General features: G+C 33.5%; 1 protein-coding gene across 1 annotated transcript in view; it reads left to right on the top strand.

Moving 5' to 3' along the window:
• XPR1 (xenotropic and polytropic retrovirus receptor 1) overlaps nucleotides 1-23,432 on the top strand; it is a 125,716-nt gene that overhangs the window by 56,833 nt on the left and 45,451 nt on the right. The window contains exons 3-4 of the mRNA XM_011361214.2: nucleotides 15,165-15,266; nucleotides 22,787-23,010. Coding sequence (XP_011359516.1) covers nucleotides 15,165-15,266; nucleotides 22,787-23,010 — 326 coding nt within the window. The remainder of the gene's footprint in view (nucleotides 1-15,164; nucleotides 15,267-22,786; nucleotides 23,011-23,432) is intronic.

Genomic DNA, 23,432 nt, shown 5'->3' with positions numbered 1-23,432 from the left:
AGTTTAAAAGCAGTATAAGTAGAAGAGTTTTAATAATAAGAAAAAATACCCACTTCTTTCAAAATAAAACCATTTTAGTAGGAAATTGAATTTAGATATCATAGGCATGACTGGTTAGAAAATAATTGAAATTTTGATCATTATAATGTTAACAGGGGAATTAATTTTAGTTTTCATGAGAGCATAGACTATTAAAAGATGGATCTATTCCGTCATTTTGATAACAAAGAAATTTAAAAAATATGTAAACTGATAATAGTGCATTTCTTACTTTTTTTTTTGCAGGATTCTCATAGAATATTAACTAGGCGAAAGTTGCCTGTGGCATCTTATTGTATATACATTTGAAAAATAACATTTGGTGATCTTTTTAATATAATTTCCAAGTAGTCATAGAAGGTAGTAAATTAGAAAAATTGGTATATATTGGGCATAGTTGTATTTCCCCCCTTTTCAGAAAATATGGTCATTTGGTTTATGCTAAAATTTTATTTTGCTTAATTCCTTACATTTTTATAGTGCTTTTATATTCATCAACTCATTGAAAACACAGAGAAACAGGTTATTGTAGTAGTTAACTCTTTGGGCTCAAGACCTAGGCTCTGATTCTAGCCCTGTGTTCATGGACAGATTTCTTAACTTCTTTAGACTTGTTTCTCCATTTTTAAACAGGGAATAAAAATATTACCTGCCCCGTGTTTATAAATGTTAAGGGAGATAATCCATACATTTTGCCTTAGAAAATAGTACTTAATAATTGATAGGTATAATTTGATTCTTCTACCTTCTCATGAAGTCATCAAGGCAGATACTATTAATTTCATTTTACAGATTGACAGTGAAGTTCAGAGAAATTCAAGTGGCTTATTCAAGCTCATACATCTAGTAAGTGTTTAGAGGTTGAGACTAAATCACTGTTTTGATTACTGCAATTCCAGTATGTTGATTTTATTTAAGAATATTTAAACCAGATTAGATTAGGAAATTTAAAGATAAATTCTTCAAAAACTTTCTGTGAATAAATTACCAATTTGAGCAATGTTTTACATTTTAGAAATAATTTTATCACTCTTAAAGGCTATCATTTTCTTAAGGCTCCCTTATAAAACTATAAATATTTTCATACTCTGATTTTATCTTAATAATTAGATTTATGAACAAAAATGCAAGGGTGAAATTCTATTTTTGCATGACTTAAAGTAGCAAACTTTCAAAAAAATAAATTCCAAATAATATGAAAATGAAATAAATTCTAGAACATGCACATGAGAGAACACTATGAAGCCATTAAAGTCATGATGTTAAAGGATATGTAATAACATGGAAAAGTTCTCCTAACATAATATTACGTAAAAGAGTATAAACTATACACACAATGATCGCACTTCTATACAGCACATACACATACATATATGTTCATAGAAAAAATATGCCAAAATAGTGGTTGAGATTGTCATGAGTGATAGGAATGCTGATGACTTTTTATAATAAAAGCTTTTTACTCTTATAACAAGAAACTTAAAAAAAAAATCATTTAAACTTAGTGAGTAGAGGGTTTGGCCTAAAACTAAGGTTTGCTGTGAAGTTTTATTTATTTTGAATGCTTTGGAAACACTGAAAAATATATATTATGTTCTGTTCATAGCTTTCTAGGAGAAACTGCTTCATTAATGGAAGATTCACAGGTCTTTTTCTTGACTTTATGCGCCAAAAATAAATGGTCAGGATTGATGCTTCTGTATGAAACCATCAAGCTTTATAATACTGTCGTAAGCTCCTTTAGGTGAATGCCACCCGAGTTTAGATTGGAGACATGCATGGCTAAGATTACATTTATGCAATTCTTTGTGACTCCGAGAGGAACAAAAGATGAGGATTTTGTACAATGAAATCATAATCATCAAGTATTTCACTCTGCAGGATTTATGTACCCTACCCTTTAACAAAGTTAACTAGAAAATATTAAACGTGGGTCTGAGGAGCACATAAACTTTGCTATAAGAATTAAAGGCTTTTTATTCCACTGAATGTATTCCAGCCTCTTAGACATTTCAGATTCCTTCCTTTAGTAAGTAGAGCCATTTCTCAGTGTCTTTAAGACTCTAAGCTCTTGTTGTTCATGCTTCTCAGGATTTTGCCCAAATAAAATAACTTTACTTCTCTTTAAATGAATAAAATTCTGTGACTGAAGATTTCAATAAGTTTGGGAAAAAACAAGGCTTTTCACTGGCTAACATTCAATAAGTTCAGTCAACTGCAGTCTGCTTGGACTAATTTGTCCCAGGCATCCTGGAACAGAGAAGAATTGCTGTTGTATCCCTTTCTCTTTACTTCAGAGATTTTAGCATTCTGATGCAGTAGTTCTTAACTTTCTTTAATGTACATAAGTCACTTTAAGTATTTTAAGAAAAATAGAGATCTCCTAGGATCTATAACATTTTATTGATCTATAGAGATCTCCTAGGATCTATAACATTTTACATCTGGTTTCAGAAGGAATTCATATAATTTTTCTGTGAACTTCTGGTTAAGAATGCCAGTTTTAGGGGTGTCTGATTTTTTTGTGTCTTTATTTTTATGTCTTGGAAACTTTTTGAATAGTTTGTCCTTTTCTAAAGGAGAATTCCCACCTTGTTTCCTAGAAATGTATTAATTATATTTTAATACCTATTTTCCTTAATTTGATGCTTTTTATTTTTATTTTTTTGTATTTATTATTATTATTTATGCCTACAGCACCTTCGTAGGTGGTCTCCCATCCAAGTACTAACCAGACCTAACCCTGCTTAGCTTCTGAGATCAGACATCAGGCTTGTTTAGGGTGGCATGGCCATAGACCATGGACTGTGGCTCCACTGGGGCACGAACCCAGGACCTTCTGCGTGTAAAGCATATATGCTAACCACTACACTGTGGAACTACGTCCTAATTTGATGCTTTTTAAACGTTAAACAAAAGTCTGATTTTCTTATGGAAGAGTCATTGAGGTACTAGTGCATGTTCAGAGTTAAACATGGTGGATGTGGAGTTGCAACCTTGTACACACAGAGCATGTCCTGTTGTGCAAAAGAGCAAATTACTACTCTGAGGTTGACAAAGCAGAGGTAAGATTAAATACCTCTTACTGTCAGGTGTAATCCTTATTGGAATGATTATGATCCCTCCTAGCACTTACTAAGTAACAAGTATATACTAACTTCAGGCCCCTGAAAGAAATATGGGAGCCAGGAGCTGTACAGAGTCTAGTGAATTTGGCATAAGACACAAATGAGAACTAAAAGACAGTTGGATGAATTGAGTTTATAACAACTAAGTCACCTAAAGAGAATTGCATTTATACTAAGGAGTTTACTCATTTGTTTTAAGATCTGAATTGTTTACTAAAGTTGCCTAAAAGGAGAAGTTAAGCTTTATTATCTTGATTCCTAAACATGTACTGTTATTCGCCTGGTGACAGATATCCTAAATGTAGGTAGAAATTATTCACCTTTATGGATGTATGATATGTTCTTCTTTAAGTGTAGAAATGATTATCAGTTAAGTTCTTTCATTGTAAGCAATTGAATTTGAGGTAAAATGAGGATTTATTGAAGGATGTTACATAGAATTGAAAGAATAGAATAGCTGGATCACTGGAAGGAAAAAAACAGGCCAACTTTGATGCTCCTGGCAGTAGGGCACAAAGACCTACTTTTAGAGCATGCTTATCAAATTACTTGTGGTGAAGGACATCTGTATCTTTTTTTTTTTAATTCAGTATTCTTTCTTTTAAATAATAACCATTTTGGTTTTGAGATTATTACTATGTTTATATGGAAATACTGTTGAATTTTGATAGTTTATTGCTTCATTAGCTAACATATCTCTGCAGTTGTCCTTGGAGTGGCCTTTTGCTTCAGTGCTCAGTTCCTTCGTGGATTTGTGTTTTCTCTCAGAATTCTTCTGTAAGGGAGAACTGTTTCTCCCATATTTATTGATTTATTCATTTGTTTATAGCAATATGGACCTGTGGATATTTGTTTTATTCTGTGTATTATAATACAATACTATTATTTATTTTATTGCTTCGGCCATTGGGAGCTTCTTTAGGCTGGTTCCTATATCATTTTGACATTCCTCCCTCCTTTTGCAAAAATTTCTTTTCTGGCGTCACAAGATGTTCCAGGCTCATCTTGTATTTTCCCTGCTCCAGCCTTGAAATCAACTTCTTTTCCTAAGAGCTCTGACTCTTCTTATTGGAGAACGATATTTAGAAATCAAGATCCCAGTGCTAGTTGTGTTCTCTGTTATTAGAGTATCATTGCTTCTGCACTCTGACAGCAGATAGAGCCAGGAAATATGTGTGTGTGTATTAACTCTTGCATATACTCATCTATATTTCTATGTCTGTCTGTCTACATATATGTTAAAAATCCTTAGTTCACACTGATGATATCTGATTCCACTCCAACACATAAGGTTCATTGTAGCTTTTCCCCTTTTCTAGCTCCCCAAAGTTCAGTTTCCTAGAACCCTTTCTCCTATTCTGTGACTGAAATTTACTCCTTATCCCAATAGATATAAACTATTTCTACTCAATAATTTGATGTTTTAAGTATGCTCAGGGTTGTTCTGGTAAATTTGTCTATACATAATTAAGAGCCCAAACTATGATTTTTGGGTCAGAAATTATTTGTTTTTTAAACTGAATGTTATTTTTTTCTTCAAGGAAATAGAAACATATAAAATTACTAAGCTTTTGCAAAAATTGCACTTTAATAGCCAGCTATTCACTTCCTTAATTTCATTGTTTTATATACTTTTCCTTTGTTCTCTCATCTTAATATGATTCTGGGATGCATTTTAATATTCTATCAGTCATTGAAAGAATCTCTGTATCAGTGGCTGTTTATCTAGTCTAATTTGAAGGATACTGAATTGTCTCAGAATATAGAGGAGGAGGGAAGCATATAAAACTCTGGCTTTGAAGGAATTTGAGGTAAGAATTTTTATTTATTTATTTATTTATTTATTTATTTATTTATTTATTGTTATGTTGCTATAAAACCAATAAAATTCAGGAATTGTGAGGAAATTTACAACAAAGATGTAGTTTATGAAACTTAAAGAATGAACAAAGAGTGAAACATACCTTGGTTTTTCGGTACTTTTTTTGGTTAGAAACCTGTGTTTCCCAGCTTTTTGTATCTGACTTGAATATCAATGTTATGTTCATTATAAATGTCTTCTGTTTTTAGCTACATGCCTGCCACTTCACAGAGAACTGAAATAGTTACATAACTGTAGTTCTTTGAAAGCTTTGTTCCTGGTATAGGTAATGAGAGTCATTTTAATTCTTATAGTTCGTTTTGTACTCATCTTTGCAGGAAAAAAAGAGACTAAAAATTCAGTTAAACTAGTACTATTCATCTTGGGTAATCATCAGATATTTTGTATTTGGTTGACAGTAACTCCAGTCTTAATAGTATATATAACCTGTTGCTTTGCAGAAGTGAAAAAGAACTATGATTAGTAATAATTTAGCTAAAGGTAGATTTAAATAGATTTGATTAACAAGACAGCTTTAAATAATGGCATATACTTTCCAGTTATATGAAATATTAGGCTAACAGAATTAGCAAATTCAAAAATACCGTCATTTGTATACAGACTAGTATTTCGTCATGTTGGTTAAATGAAGAACAGTGCTGAAAAAAAAAAAGTCCTTTTTTATTTTCTGTTAGGGGAATCCATTTCCGGATCTTTCGTATATCCTAATTCCTGAAAATGATTTGCCTGAATAATTGCCATCAGTCAAGGAGTTCCCTTTCAAATGACCTTTCCCTGATTTTATAAAATAAAGCTTTGTCTCTTACTAAATCTGAATTTTGTTACACCACATGCTTCTCTGACCCTACAACAAAGGAATGCATACAGTCTCCAATTTATGATAGTTCTATTTATGATTATTTGACTTTACAGTCGTTTGAAAGTAATACATGTTCAATGGAAACTATACTTTGAATTTTTATCTTTTCCTGGGCAAGCAGTATGTGATACGATAGTCTCTCATGATGCTGCCAGTGGCATCAAGATGATTTTGCCTGTTGGCTGATGTAGGTAGGTGTTCTGAGGCCATTTAAGGTAGGTGAGGCTATGTGATGATGTTTGGTAGGTTAGGTGTATTAAATACATTTTCGACCTAGATATTTTCAACTTCTGATGGTTTATAGAGACATAACCCCATCGCAAACTGAGGAGCACCTGTAGTCTGAAATACTCAGATACTTGGTATATATGTTGAGAAAGTAAGTAATTAACAGGGGAACATCTTTTTGAAGTCAGATCATTTTCAGTTGTTTGTTTTGAGTGAAAATGAAGTGCCTTCATTTATTAAAGAGACAACGCAGAGCCAGAGAGTCACTTACTCAGATTAATACAGGTAGCTGGCAACAGAACCATGTCAAATCTGTCACTGAAACTTATTAACTTTTACCTCCAGACTATCTCTTGAATGTTTCTATTTCTCTATCTCTAGTGCCTTCACCCTAGTTCAGGCTATCATTATCTCTTATTTGATGTCTATACTACATCTGATTGTATATGGTCTCCTCATAGTCCCTCATTTACAAAGCATATCTGATCACAATTATTCCTCTGCTTAAAATCCTTCAAAACTGTCTCATTGGTCATAGGAGAAAATCCCTAACTGATCAAGCCCTTCTTGCCTGTCTAGGTTTAACTGCTACCACTATCCCCCTTGTTCCCAGGATTCCAGTCACACAGACCTCTTCAGTTTCTCAAATGTGTCATGCCCATTTCTTTTTATGTTACATATTTATTTTTAATTATAATTGACATATAGTATTATATTAGTTTCTGGTGTCCAGCATAGTGGTTCAACATTTATATACCTTACAAAGTGATTACCAAGATAAGTCTAGTAACCACCTGTCACCATACATAGTTATTACAATATTTATCGACTCTATTCCCTGCACTGTACATTATGTCCCCTGCCTTATTTATAATTGGAAGTTTGTACTTCTTAATCCCCTTCCCCGTTTTTACCCTTCCTCCCAACCCCCTCCCCTCTGGCAACCAGTTCTCAGTGTATTCTCCAGCATCTTGTTATATGCTGTTCCTGCTGCTTGGAGTGCTTCTGCTACTCTAGCCAATGCCTACTTATTTTTCAGATTTCATCTTAAATAACACTTCTTCAGAGATTCTCACACCTCTCCTCCCCTGCTGTTTTTTCTCATCTTTACTTTTTCTTCAAAACTTATATTACAGTTTGTATATTTGTGTGATTATTTTATTAAAGTCTGTTTCCTCAGGTAGAGAGTAACCTCTGAGGGCAGAGTTTATGTGTATTTTATTTATCATTGTATTCCTAGCACCCGCCTCCTTCCCTGGTTCGCTCCATACTTGTTGAATGAATGACTCCCGATTATTTCTATTTCTACTATACCAGTGATTGTAGAGTAAACATCTTTTATGTTTGAAATCATCTTTGCCACGTGCGTTATACAATTCACCCATCTATTGATGAAGTAGCATTTGGGGAAAAACAGAATTTCAAGTTATTTATTTTTAATTTGTAAATCACACTTATAAAAACCTTATCATAAAAGCACAAAACCAATAGTGCTGGATGTTCTTCCTATATTTGATGGAACCTAGTCACATGTTAATTTTTATTTATCATTTCTCTCATTTATGAGTAGTTTTTGAAAAGCTAAGAAGTCACTATTGTATATAGAATATTAATAAAAGTGCAAAGAGGTGGTGGTGATATTAAAATTAGTGTCTCTCAAACTAGGGTTGCACAGGATGGTGTTCCTGGAAATTTTAATAGATATTTTCCACCCTTTTCCTCATCTTTACCCTGCCATTCACCTTTCACCCAACCAAGAAAGAGTGTATTCTTAGAAATAACTTTGGGAAACAAAATATACTATGTCTCTTTCTCATAGAATAATAACAACATATATTAGCAAAGTAAAGCTGCTTTTGCCTTAAAACAGAGTTTCTCAAGCTTGGCACTGTTGACATTTGTGGGGAGAGAGGATGATGTCCTGGACATTGTAGGGTGTTTAGCAGCATCCCTGGCCTCTATCCATTAGATTCCAGTAACACCCTCCCAGCTTGACAACCAAAAAATGCATCCAGACATTGCTAAATGATTCCTGGGAGGCAAAGTTGTCCTCAGCTGAGAACTATCTTAAAGAGATCAACTTAACTCTGTTTATACTTATATATCCCAAACTTATTTGAATTCCTTGGAATTCTTCTTTATCTATATACCTAATGACCTGGGAAATGCCGTTTTAAATTATCTTTTAGTAAAAGCAAACTAATTCTACTTTTCCCCCCTCCTTAACGCCCTTCAATACTTTACATTACACTTAGAGTAAAATTCAAACTCCTCAACGTGGCCTTCCTGCATGTAAAGACATTTCTTTCCCTACCTGCCTAATCTTACCTCCTAACCTTACCTTTTGTCAGTCCCATTTTGTCCTTTCAGGTCCTCAGGCACCCTAGTTTCTTTTCCAAAATGCTATTCCCTCTACTGGAAATCATTTTACCTCTTTTCTTTCTTATCCTTTAGGTTCAAGTTTCGGATTAAACATCATCTCCTAAGGGGAGGTCTTTTCTGACCATCCCTTAGCCTGCCAAAAAGGATAGTTGTCCATCCTAGTATGTACCCTCTATCTTAGTACCCTGTTCGTTGCCTTCACAAAACTCTAAAGTTTGTAAGTCTTTGTTTGCTTATTTATGTGGGTTTCTTTCTGCTTCAGCCACTAGGATGCAAACTCTCTGAGGGCAGGAGCCACATCTGTCTTGTTCATGATTATATCCCCAGCATTTAGCACAGAACCTAGCATCTAATAGGCACAATAATTTGTTGAATAAATAAATGAATCTGCTTTATTGTATCAGTGTGTTCTGTTATAGTGTTAAATTTAAAGTTAAAAATATTTTTATCGAAATATAGTTCATATACTATAAAATTTACCCTTTAAAAGTACATAACTTAGTGGTTCCTAATATATTCACAGGGTTGTACAACCATCACCACTATCTAATTCCTGAATATTTCGTCACTCACCATTCTCCCCTCCCCCAACCCCTGATAACCACTAATCTACTTTCTGTTTCTATGGATTTGCCTGTTTTGGACATTTCATATAAGTGGAATTATGCAATATGTGGTCTTTAGGGTCTGGCTTCTTTCCCTTTGATTATGTTTTCAAGGTTTATTTGTGCTACAGCATGTAATATAGCACTTCATTCCTTCTTATGGCTGAATAATATTCCATTATGTGGATGTGCCATGTTTTGTTTATCCATTCATCAGTTGATAGACTCTTGGATTGTTTCCACTTTGGGGCCATTGTGAATATGCTGCTGTGAGCATTTGTGTATAAGATTTTGTATAAATATGTTTTAATTTCTCTTGGGTATAATCTTGGAAGTGGAATTGATGAATCATATGGTAATTCCATACTTAATTTTTTGAGGAGCCTCCAAACTGTTCTCCAAAGTGCCTGCACCATTTTACATTCCCACCAGCAGTATATGAGGGTTCCAAGTTTTCTCATCCTTGCCAACACTTCTGATTACTTGTCTTTTTCATTATAGGCATCCTACCGGGTATGAAGCAGCATTGCGATTTTGATTTGCATTTACCTAATGATTGATGATGTCGAAAGTTTTCATGTGCGACTGGCCATTTGTATATCTTTTGGAGAAATGTCTATTCAGATCCTTTGCCCATTTTTAATTGGGTTGTCTTTATTACTGAGTTCTAAGAGTTCTTTATATATTTTGGATACTAGGCCCTTATTTGATATATGGTTTGCAGATATTTTCTTTCATTCTGTGGTTGTCTTTTCACTGTCTTGATAGTGCCCTTTTAAACTCAGAAAAATTTTAATTTTGATAAAGTCCAATTTATCAGATTTTCCTTTCATGACTTATGTTTTGGTGTCATATCTGGGAAACGATTGCCTCATCTAGTCATGAAGATACATGCCTTTTTTCTTTTGAGAGCTTTTACATTTAGATCTTTGATCCACGGAGACAAATTTTTGTATATGATGTGAGGTAGGGGTGCAAACTTCATTTGCAAATGAATATCCAATTATTGGAGCTTTATTTAAAAAAAGACTTTAATAAAGCATCATAATTTTCATGAAAAGTATTAATACTGTTTCAGCCTTTACAGTTCAAAAAATAATGCATAGAGCACATACTGTGTACCAGACATTATCTTGGTAATAAGAGTTAGAAAAATAAAAAAGATAATAATCCCTACCTTCAGTATCTCACAGATCTAGAAAATAAGAAAAGTGAAAGTAGCAACAAAAATTTGAAGGAACATACAAAATATTTGAAGATGTTAATAGTAGTTTTAAAGAATTGGTTTTCGAGAGCTTTTATGTGAAAGTAAGATGACACTTATGATATAAAAATAAAAGTATTCCTGAAAATTGCTATAAAAAGCACTTAGTGGTTGCTATGCAGTAGGGATATTTTACCTTGATTAGTACTTTTGGGGTTATTTGCTGTTAATATTGGGGGGTGGGGAGGGAAGTAAGAAAGAAATTACCTGGCATCCACAAATGCGAAGTAAAGATAAGACCGTAATAGAAATGACAGAAAAATTTCTGCCTAACTCATTCTCATTCTCTCTCTCTCTCTTATAACTGACTGAATTAGTATTTATTTAACTCAGAGCAAAGGGTTCTCTACAGCAGTGTTCTCTGAGTCTTACTTCTAGATTTTTTCCCCCCTTTGTCTTTTTCTTTTTGTTGATGTTTATCTTATAATTGTTGATACATTTTGCTAACATTTGCACTTATTTATGCTTGCTTTTTTTGAACTAGGATTCGTCTTTTGTGAGTAATTATTGAATTCAGGACATGTTAAGTTCATTGTTTTAGTTTGCTAGGGTCGCCAGAATACCACAGACTGGGTGTCTTGGCTTCAAGTGCAAGATCAAGGTGCTGGCTTTTCTGTTAAGGCCTCTCTTCCTGGCTTTCAGAGGGCTATCTTGATTCTCACGTGGCCTTTGTCAAGTGTGCACATCCAAGGGGAGAGAGGTAGGAAGGGAGAGGGATGTCGGTTACTCTTCTTATAAGGACACCAGTGCTATTGGAGTAAGTCCCCACCCTAATGACTTCATTTAACCTGAGTTATCTTCTCAAAGGAACTATTTCCAAATACAGTCACATTGGGGATTAGGGATTCAACCTATAAATTCAGGATAGAGGACACAATTCAGTTCATACACTCATGTAACACATAGCAGTCAATGTAATATTCTTGTTTTTATATTAAGAAAATACAGCGAGTCTCTATAAACTGTAAAACTTATATTCTTACTGGAAGCGGGGCGTGGAAAACCTCATGTTATCTAGGCACTCTGCACCTGTATTTCTTCACCTATAAAACAAGGGAATTAGTCTTTGTGATTTCTAAACGGTGAAATTCTCAGTTCCTCCAATTTAGAGTTACTGATTTCTAACAATTTTTAGGATATATGGTATAGGAAGCATTTTGTAGTAGGAATTAATATTTCGTAAGTCAGCATTCTACTCACTTTTAACTGAAGCAAATGGCTTAATTATTCTTTGTACTTCTAAGTTCTGATATAGTTACTCTTTTCAGTTAGCTGTGCTATTTAGGTTTTACTATGTGTAATTTAAAGATTTGGTGTGACATGTTTCTCTTTTTCTTCTAGTTAATAACATCCTTTATTTATACAATATGATTTATTTATCCTTCAGAATACATTTCATTGTAATGGATTCAAACAATACAGTAAGTGTAGATAGCAAAATGTAAGACTCCCTGTCATACCTACACCTTTTTCAAAGTTGGTATGCATCCTTCCAATCTTTTTTCTATGAATGTACATATGAATATTAAGCACATATTTTTCATAATTGAGATTATGCTACATGTATTCTGATATTTAAATTTTTTTCTCACCATTGTGTTTTGGGATTTTCATGCATACCATGTTGTATATAAATTTTTAAATGGCTACATAGTATTATATGAAATTATTGTATTTTATTTATTCCTTTTTTGTTGGACATCACTTTGTTTTCTTTATCACTATTAAAAGTAATGATGCATAGATATCTTTGCACATATATCTATTTGTGCAGAGATTCCTTTAGAATATGTTTCTTACATGTGGGATTGAGCCCACTGAAAATTTTGAGAGCAAATGTCTGATTATCTTCCTTAAAGGCTTGACAAATTTACATTTCCACTAACAGGGAGTGAGAGCGTTTATTTACTTCACCATTGCCAAAATAATATCAGTATTTTAAAATTGCTTCCAATATGATGGTTGAAAAATTGTATTTCATTATTTTGAAGTCGCATTTATCTGATATCTAGGATGTTGAACATCCTTTTATTCGATCATTGGCCATTTGTATTTTTCTATGAATTACTCTAAGTTACCGTACATTTTTCGTATGGAATATCATTTTAATATTGATTTGTAAGAATTTTTTAGAAAGCATTTTTGTATGTGTATTCTTTATTTTAAATGTTACAGATAAATTTTTCCTGGTCTTGTCTTTTAACTTTGTTTATGATGTAGAATGGAGATATTTCATTTTCTGAGAATGTCAGTCATTCCATTTATGGCCTCTGTTTTGTGTCGTGTTTAGGAAGACTTTTTCCATATAGAGTTATTTATTTTTTTCTAGTATTTTGTAATATTCTTTCTTTTACTCCATCTAGAATTTATTTAAATGGATGGTCAATTGACCCAACCCTATTTGTTACGTGGTCCATTCTTTTCTCACTGATTGAAGCCCTCTTTATCTTAATCTAAATGTCTGTGTAATGTACAGATTTACTTCTGGATGTTATCTTCTGGTCTTTTTGTTGTGTTTTTCTAATTCCTTTAGCAACAGTATGCTTCTAATTGCAGTTGATTACTGTGTCTTTTGAAATATGAGAGGACAGGAACATTTTCCTTCATTTAATTTATTTTGCTAGCTAGTCTTGCTATTTTTATCTGTAGTTTTTTTTTTTTTTCTGTTTTCCTGTTTACTATTACTTCTTAGTGTTGCTGTAACCTTACTCTAACCTCTTCTGGTTTGTTACATGTGAACTAGAAAACTAGGTAACAAACTGCTGGTATTTTAGATAAAACAGTCCCTAAATTGAGGAAATGAACAAGTCATATGAGATTGGTTTTATGGATAGAATGTTTATACTTTAATACATAAAATTTATTACATATGTTTTAGTTTCTCAGGCTTTTTAGATTTTTCTGTTTCTAGATTATTAGTAATATTTTAAATAGTTGATGTTGCTGAATATATAATCTCCATATAAACATTAATATATGTTAGAATTCTTTTTAAAACAGAAGCTATGTTTAAATCACTTTGTTGAACAACTTTATTTGCATCACGTTAGGTTAATAGAAGTTGTCTGTTAATAGGGAAACAAAGTAAATATGACCAAGCCCATTTTTTGCTTTTAGATTTTCTTTCCTAGCAATACAATAGAGAATAAAGTAAAAATGGGAAAAAAAAGTGATAAGTAGAGTAAGATATTACTCTTATTTTAAATCAGCTATAGCTAAATGCTATCGTAAAAACAGCATCCGTTACCATGGAGCATCTTTTAACTCAAGGTTAGCTTTTTAAAAAGGTTGACCTGCTTTATTCTTGGAAAAATAATTGTCAGTGGCCTTGGATAGCTAGCAATAGCCTTTATTTTACTTAAATTGCTGAGCTTACATGAGGAGCTTAAAGTGGGATCCCTTCTTTACTGCAAAATCAGTAGAATCCTGGATTATCTGTTCAGTTCTAAAGCATATGAAATAAAGAAATAGATAGATAGATAGATAGATAGATAGATAGATAGATAGATAGATAGATAGATGATAGATTACATATATATGTTAAGGTTTGTAGAGTACTAATTCTTTACATCTGTGTTATTCAGATCAATAGATTCAACATGCTTTTTAGAATTTCATTTTAAGCTTTTGTTTTTCTTTAAAATATGGTACTATGAATGACTGTGTGTGTGCATGTGTGTGTGTGTGTTGCCTATTACTTAGGGAAATACTGTTTCTCTTATTCCTGGACAAGTGAATTATTTAAAGGTTTCTCAGGTTGTGCTAAGATTTGGGACATCTGGGGGACATAAAAGAATCTATACTTTTTATAGACATTTCAAATTTAGTGCCCCAAAGATCCAGAAATAGGATCTTTCTGGAGTCCAGTCAGCTCTCACTTGGGCAAGAAACATATCCTTTTAGGCTTGAGGGTTCCTGATGCTGCCTACATAATCTGTATTTATGGGATTCAGTAAATCAATAATACTATATGACAGAACTCACAAAGTGGATCCAGCCTGCAGAGACATATTGATTGGCCCATGAAGTGTTTTTAAAATATCTAGATTTATGGCTTCTTCTGAAAAATTGGAAGCTCTGACAACCTGGGCCATATGTCACCACATGGATGGACATGTGCTCTCCAGTTTGCTAGAATCCAAACCACTCCTTATCCTTAAGATGGTAGTTACCATTTATCACACTTGCATAGTCACCCACTAACTCAACTCAATTATGTTCTTACTCCACAGCTGAAGGTTTAGAATATATAATTTTTATAACCATCAGTCTGCATCTCTTTCTCTTTGTCTGGTGCAGCTAAAGTAAAAATGAATAGACAGCAATTTAGTATAGTTAGAACAATCAACTCACCTTTTCCAGAAACATATTATGTATTCAGGTCTTCATTTGCTCTTGCATCTTTTTTTTCCCCTGAAATATTTAATCTATTCTCGCAGAATCCTACTCATTTCAACTGCCACCACTTTGAATCTTTCTTGATCACCTCTGTCTACAGTGGCGTGTTTCCCTTCTGAAGTCTTAGAACACTTATTTTCTCCACCACATATATTCATTAGAGCAGAGATTTAGAGAGTCTTATTTAATTTTTAAAAATTGTGTTCCTGTGAAGAGGCCTTTGCTTAGTCTTTTCTTAATATGATTCATAGTTCATTTTTTCAAAGAAATGTGTATATTGTCATTTTGAAGACTAAGAAAGTAGTAATTTTAAATTTATTTCCCCAGTTTTCCTAATTGGCCTCTGGACATCAAATTTAACTATTTTCTTTGCTTTCAGTTACAGATGAGGACACGGTAAAGAGGTATTTTGCCAAGTTTGAAGAAAAATTTTTCCAAACCTGTGAAAAGGAACTTGCCAAAATCAACACATTTTATTCAGGTGAGTCAATTTTTGGTACAACTAACAAGAGACAATTTCTGCTGCTTAGGAAGGAGAAACTCTGTCATATCATTGTTTAAACTTCTGATCATCATTTTAAAATTAGGGCTTGTTTTCCTTGCTATACTGCACTGAAGGGGTATTTTCTTTAGCTAAAGTGGGAACACATCTAGTACCTCAATGTTCAATAAGCCTTATATGGTCATTGCCTAGATTCTCTTGCAGTTGTAAGGAACCTCATTGTGAAGCAGTGCCTTGATAGAGCTTCACTATGTATATGTATATAGCGCAGTCTAAAGCTCTGAGGAGTCAAAGACTTGATTTTATCATTTCTCTCATAGCTGAATTACACAGCTCCAGCTTTTTAATTATGTCAGTTTTATGCCTTTCCAATGCATTGCGTAACACTCATATCTGTCTCTAAAGCACAGTCTCCAGAGTGGCATCTACACGATTCTATTGGAGTTGAGAAGAAAATATTAGAACTTGTATTTATTTATGTCTTACTCCTTAAAAATTTTTTGTATATATGTTTACTACCTTACCTTTTTAACATCTGTTTTTCCATCTCACACAGCTCAACTCAGATTCCTTCATTGTATTCCAGTTGTCAGGCTCCTCCCAGAATTACTTCTCTATGAGTCATTTTAACTACTTGTCCTTTGTGCTTGTAATTCCTTTACCCTTATTGTCTTGTAATGCTTCTGCCTAGCTAACCTCCAATGGTAGACCATTCCAACCTTTTGCTTTCTTCGTGTCTACCCCTGGGCTGCTTAGGACAGCTGAAAAAAAAATCATACAGCTGAACAAATTTGAACTACTATACATTCGTCGTTGAATTTTTAACTGTGTCCTCAAAGCTGCCTGTGGACCCTAATCAATGCCCTTTTTCATGCTCCAAAGTGTTCTTCTAAACTCTACACCATTCTCTTGAATTCTATGACCCATCTTCCCTATCAGGCTCTTTAATCTCATACTTTGCAAATAAAAATAAAGACTTTCAACTCCTGTTGATGTATAATACTTATGAAATCTAGGCCATTCCCTCCCCTCAAATACCTACAGGCATTCTTACCTTTATTAATTTTCATCCAATTTCTTTAGAAAAGATATCCCTTTTTAGTCCATGGCAAATCTCTACAACTACTGACTGAATTTTAGTTCCTTGAGACTTTGCACCAGTAAAATTTTTGAATAAATGCATCATTAACTTCCCTTTTTACTGGTTTAGTCTCTTTAACAAGTCACTCCCTTCAAATAAAAAGGGAAGCAAATATCTTAACTCTGTGTTCTCTTCCTCATCTTTTGTTGATGGCTGGACTTCTTCCTAGGCAGAGGGAAGTTTATGCAAAGCCACAGAACCCTTAAAGGACATGGCATATATACATATCCTCTTTACTACATTACAAGCACCTAGAAGGCAGAGACAAAAGAGAAATATTATTTGAAATTATGCAGATGGATTTTTCAGCAAGGGAAAAATTTACAGAAGGAACGGCAGCATTCAAAGACAAAGATAATTACCGTAATTAGAAGATAGGAGGATAGGGGGAAACTAGCATTGTAGATGGCCATGTAACGTAGAATGAGGAAGAGGAGACTAAAAGAGGAAAGCATTTGCAGTGAGAAGAGGGTTTAGACTGTTTGTCAGTGTTCATCATATTGGATATGATCTAAGGCTGTAAATGAAAAACAAATGAGGTCAAGTTTATTAGCATTTTCTTTTACTATGATTTTTGGGGGAAAGGGTCTCCGAGTCTAACTCTAAATGGATAACTTAGATCACAAAGAATAGATAATGCTTCTTAGTTTACATTAACAATAGGTACATACCTTGTATATTTTGAGTTATACATAGACAGATATGTGTGTTTTGTATGTATGCATCTGTATATGTGTATGTATACAATATTTTTTTAAGAAACAATACTTATCCTTTCTACTTGTAACATCTATATTTTATTATTTCTATTTGATTTTTAAAATGCTGATTTATGATCCACTAAATTACTTTCATGACCCTATATTGGATTACCAGCCTTGGTTTAAAAAATAATATCTTAGACTTGGTTACTTTTCAAAAATAATTTTAGGCTTTCTACTGTTAAAAACTTGGGAGTATGATTTAATGACTTCCTTTTTCTATATGTATTAGCAGTGCCCGTTAGGGCATGTCTCTTGATGTTATCACAGAGTAGGTACGAATTGATAGTCTTCAGACTGACTTTTTGCCAGGTCAGGAAGTGATGGGTAATATGAAGACATGATTGACAGAAATAGAATTTGGCATTTATTCTAGACAGTATCATTTTTCTCCTTATTTAGCTGCCTTTTCTGTGGCAGATTGTCTTGTAGACTGCGATCCTCAGACATTAGGGCATATGAGACTATAAGTAATGCAGGGGATGGCATCTTCACAAAAAAGCAAACTATCATCTAAATTAATGCTCTTTTAAACTGTAGGTTGTGGCCCAATAAATAGGTCAGGAAATTAAAATGTCTGGGGTTATCACAGGCATTTAAAAAAATGTAAATTGAATGTAGTTGAATAGAAAAATATCAGTGTACATCTAATCCATTTATTTACCAATTATATCTACTTTGTATGTGCAGTATGATACTTGGTATTTTAGAATTTTGCAAAGTACTGTGGAAACTGATAAGAAGCATTGACTCTACTCGGAGGAAAAGAAAGAGATTGAGGAAAAGCCTTCAGAAGAAATGCCATTTAAATTGGGTCTTTGAAAATGTATGGGTATTTGCCAAATGCCATTGGGGGAGTATGTTCGGGGTTGCAGTCGGGGGAGTATGTTTGGGGTAGCAGTTGGAGTGTAGTGTTCCAGGGCAAGAGGAAAATCAAGTACATGACATGTTTGGGGGTGAGGAAAATAGTCTGCCAAGGCTGGAGTTGTAAGAGAACAAGGAGTAAGTTGGTGACAGAGGGAAAATTGGAGGAATAGGATATTTTATTCACACATGGAGATTTTAGACTTAAGTACTTGAAGTGTAACAATTTCAGGTAATAATACCAGATAAAAGCAGGACAAATATTGCATGTAATGTAACAAGATTAACTATCCTGAATCATCTATGATGGGTCAGTATTCTTGTAAACTTACTTTATATTTCAAATAACACTGAGACCCATAACGTGAATCAGGGGAATAGTAACATTACAAAAGACAAATAAACAAACAATAAAAGTATTCTAAGTCACTATTTTATCAAGAATTATTCTTCAGTTGCATGACAATATTAACAGCTTCACTTCTGAAGATAGCTTATAGTTCAGAAATAACTTTTTCTAAAGTAAAAAAATATATATCTGGTGAAAAGTGAAGATCTTGTTAAACCTTATTTTAGCTTTCTGAGGGATGCATGAGTGTTTTGAAAATTCTTGAATGGTTATTGGAAATTTTTATCAAATATTATATGGGAGCTTATGGCATTAAGCATATATTATTAAGATAATAATCATTCTCATTCAGAGTCACCTGACTTACTGGCATGAGTAGAAATTGGAATTTATTGCCAAGTAGGCTTTTTTCATCAGTATTTATAAAATTGCTTTGAAATATTTTTTATTTTTTATAAGTGTATTTCTAAATTTTCATTCACTGACCAAAGTATGTTTTTATATAATATATAACTTTTTCAGGTTTTGTGTTGTCCCACATGTTTGAGCTTTTTTGGAGATCTGACTCTAGAAAACTGAGGTATCATTGCAAAATAGACTTGGACACTTGATGTCAAAGCATTGTTTTTCATTCTTTTTAAACCTATGCCCCTTTTGATAAGTATAAAAAGCTCTATAACTATAGTAATATTGAATATGATTTTTTTTCCAATTACATGTTATTTATACTCTCTTGCTGCCAACAGGGACTCAGTCTCTTTTATATGCTCTTCTAGATAGTCTTGCCCTTAAAGCAGAGAATCACTAGTTTAAAGAAAGTAGCAAAAAACCCTTGAAATTTTCATTTCGTCTCTATTTTATATAGGAACTTAGATTATTGGAGAGAACTTTTCCCTACATATCCATCCATTCATTCATTTATTCATTTAACATACATGGATTGAGACTACTGTATGCAAGCTCTTATGAAACAAGGTTGAAGATGATAGTCCACACAACAACTTGAACACGAATGTTAATAGCAAAATTTATAGAGTAAAAAAAAAAAAACTAGAAACAATCCAAATATCTGTCAGCTGATGAATATTTAAACAAAATGTAGTGTTTCCATACGATGAAATACAATTCAGCAATAAAAGGAGCAAACTGTTGATACATGAACAAAATGGATGAACCTCAAAATCATTTTGCTAACAGAAGCCAGACACAAAAGACTACATATTGTATGATTTCCAAAGTGTCCGAAAAAGGCACATCTATGGAGACAGAAACCAGATCAGTGGTTACTTGGGTGTTGTGGGGGTGAGAGTGATGGTTGACATCCAGTGGCCATGGCAGATGTGTACGGGGTGATGGAGATGTCCTAAAATTAGACTGCGGTGGTAATTGCACAACTCCACATATTTACTAAAAATCAGAAAATTGTATTATTACAGTGGGTGGATTCTATGGTATATAAAGTATACCCGAAAAAAAATCTATTAAAAAATAAATTGTTCATCATTTAAAAATGAAGATTATAGAACGATTGCCCTCAGAAAACTCAATTAATGAAGCAAACATATAAACAAAGAAATGTATGCAGTGTGCTGTCTGTGCATGTATGTTGTCCCATGAGAGCCCTAAAGAGGGGCTTCATATTATGACTGAGAGTTATTAGGCAAGAAGTACTTTACATAGAAAGTGATACTTGAGATTAGCCTTATAAAATGAGTACAGGATTTGCCAGATGGAGAGTCATTTGTTTCTTGATTTATTGCTGGCACACAGGAAGTAACAGGTTTTCTTTCTTTCCATAGTTTGGACTTCCTACATTTTTACTATCATGTAATGAAAGATGTAAATAATTACAAAACTTATGTATTGATAATTCTGGCAAGGAAGCTAAACAAATAACAAATTCGTATATTAAACCTTTAACAGTAAAAGTTGATCATTGATATTACTTATGATATTCTGGATTTGGGCTCTTACTAATTACCTGAGGGTTTGTTTTTTTTTTTATCAGCAGAGTAATTTATAGTTGACCTTGAATAAATCCTCACATCTTTCATTATATATGTGTTTTTAATTGTGTATAATATTTTTTAAAATTGCTATCAAGTGGTTAGGAAATAAATATTTAAGTTGTTTGAAACTAACTACTTAATAAACAGAAGTGTTAGGTATATCTTTGGCCTAGGCACATCATGAAAAAATTACTGAGATACTAAGTAGACTGTGAATCAAGAAAGAACCAAGAAGTTCTGTACTGTTTTTGATCATGACAATAATAAGACGAACACATTTGCAATAGAAATGCTTAACTTTTATAAAAAGAACCCTGAGATTCAGTTTCCCTTTGACTTCAGCATGAGATTTGAAAATAAATGAATTGTGGTTTTTCTTACGATATGGAAGACTAGAAAGAAATCTTGAAAACCTCTCACTACAGAACACCAAAATGTTGCATAAAATATGCAGAATTATTGGATACAAAATAAAAAGTATGTTTAATATGGTTAAAGATATAAAAAGAGAGTATCAAAACCATTAGCAAAGAATAAGAAACTATCAAAATTGACTTTTTAAAATAACCATTTAGAACTTTAAAAATGAAAATATAATCACTGAAATTTATATCTTAATCAGTTCATGTAAATTAAGTAGAGTTTAAGAAAGAATTTATAAACTAGAAAATAGAGTTGAAATAGTTACCTAGAATACAACACAAAGAGATAGAGGGAAATATAAGACATGTAAGAGACAGAGCAAGAAGATCAGGTGGCCATAGTTGATATCTGTGGTTTGCTATTTCCACTACTCATTAACATATTTCCTTTGCCCTCAGCCAGAAGTCCAGTTGGCTAGGGTTTTTTACTGGGTGAGTGGCCCAAACTTTACTTCCTGAAGGGTCTGAATCCTTAGTAATTCTGTCCTTTCTATGATTGCTGTGGTTTTCCATTAACTTTTATTATTGGTCATGGAAGTACTAAGATTTGTATTAAAGAGTCTCCTGGGTTGTAGACACAATCCTCTTTGCTCTTATTGTGTATCAAGAACTCACTTTCCCCTTGATAACCAGGATTAATCACTTTAACCAGTAAACCTTCTTTGCCTAGTGGTTCAGTGGTATAATGAGCCTAAAATGGCCAGGTGGCAGTCTCATCTTCCAGTTCTAGTGGAACCATTGTTGTCTTCCTTTGAAAGAAGCATGCCCCCTTGATAACTCACCAATAGGCAGAGCTTAAATCTTAGATTGGGAAGCAAAAATTTTGTGCGTGGATTATTAGATATAGCAGTGAGAAGAACCACTTGCGGTTTCCTAGACTTGATTCCTAGACTGTTTGGCCATAGTTAAGACAGCACCATCTAATGATCTCAATGCTGCATCCTGTAAGACAGAAGCCCATCCATTCAGAGTTTTATCTCCCCATTCATTTCAGTAAGCTTTTCTATTAGGGCAGCTATTTCTGGGTATGTGGTAAGATCATTTTACTTCATGGATATGCCCATTGCTTGACTACCTTTGCTGTGAAATGAGTTCCTTGATCAGAAACAAAGCTGTATAGAATGTCATGAAAATGGATAAGGCATTCTAGTTAATAGTGGTGCTAGCAGAAGCATTATGAGCAGGGAAAGCATATCCATATCAAGAATACATTTGGTCCAGAGAGGACAGGTTTCTACCCCATTCCTCCAGACCCTGGCAACCAGTAATATACTTCTGTCTCTTTGGATTTACCTATTCTGGACATTTCTTATAAGTGGAATCATACAACATGTGGCATTTTGTGTCTGGCTTCTTTCACTTACCATGATGTCTTCAAGATTCATTCATGTTGTAGTGTGAATCAGTAATTCATTCTTTTTTTTTATGGCCGAATAATAGTTCATTGTACATAGATATCATATTTTGCCTCTCCATTCATCAGTTAATGGACACATGGGTCGTTTCTACTTTTTGACTATTATGAATACAAATTGTGTAAGTGTACAAGGTTTTATGTGAACATATATTTTCAGTTCTCTTGGTATATACCTAGGAGTGGAATTGTTGGGTCTTAAGGTAACTATGATTAAACTTTTGAGAACTGCCAAACTGTTTTCCAAATTATAATGTAGCTGTACCATTTTGCATTCTTAATCTTAGTGGCTTTTTAAATTCTGTATCTTCATCTGTAAAAAGAAAGAGTACACTTGAGGTTTACAGGGAAAGAATTGTAGGGTAGAATGAAAGGAGGGTGTTATATCAAAACATTTTTTCCTCTCCAGTTCAAAAAATTACATATAACTTTATTTTCCTACAAACTAGAATAATTAGTAAAAATTCAGACAAGTTAGTGAGAACTTTCACCACCATTTTTATCTTGATGATTTGACAATTCTGTTTTATTCTTTATAGAAAAGCTTGCAGAGGCTCAGCGCAGGTTTGCTACACTTCAGAATGAGCTTCAGTCATCACTGGATGCACAGAAAGAAAGCACTGGTGTTACTACGTTGCGACAACGCAGAAAGCCAGTCTTCCACCTGTCCCATGAGGAACGTGTCCAACATAGGAATATTAAAGACCTTAAACTGGCCTTCAGCGAGTTCTACCTCAGTCTTATCCTGCTGCAGAACTATCAGGTACTTAGAGTCTTACCTTGGAGAATGGAATTCTTTAAATAATTGAGAAATTACAATAAATGGAATTACCTTGAGCTGTACTAATGGGCCAATCCAAAAAGGGAAACCCTAGCATGTTTTGTATTGGGATTTCTGATGTTCTTATTGGCTGAAAACCATGTTATCAGAGGTGGTTAAATAGTGTTAACAAGACTTCTGTTTTTGAAGATAGGTTTTCTAAAACCTTTTTGTACAATATGCAGGAGTAGCCCTTGACTCAAGGGCTAATAGTTTGCTTCTTATATTTAGAGGCATCTCTGTCAGTGGTGAGTAGAACTAAGAAATAATGTATGTCTACCCAACCACTGCTGGTTATGTAAGAGCTTTTATGTTCCTCCAAACCTATAGCAAAATTTCCATAAAAGCAATTGGACAGTTAACTT

This window comes from Pteropus vampyrus, unplaced genomic scaffold (genome assembly GCF_000151845.1).
Source record: "Pteropus vampyrus isolate Shadow unplaced genomic scaffold, Pvam_2.0 Scaffold65, whole genome shotgun sequence".
In the NCBI taxonomy this organism is placed as follows: domain Eukaryota; kingdom Metazoa; phylum Chordata; class Mammalia; order Chiroptera; family Pteropodidae; genus Pteropus; species Pteropus vampyrus.
Note: the sequence above shows the minus strand (reverse complement) of the source record. Positions and strands in the feature narration are given on the sequence as shown.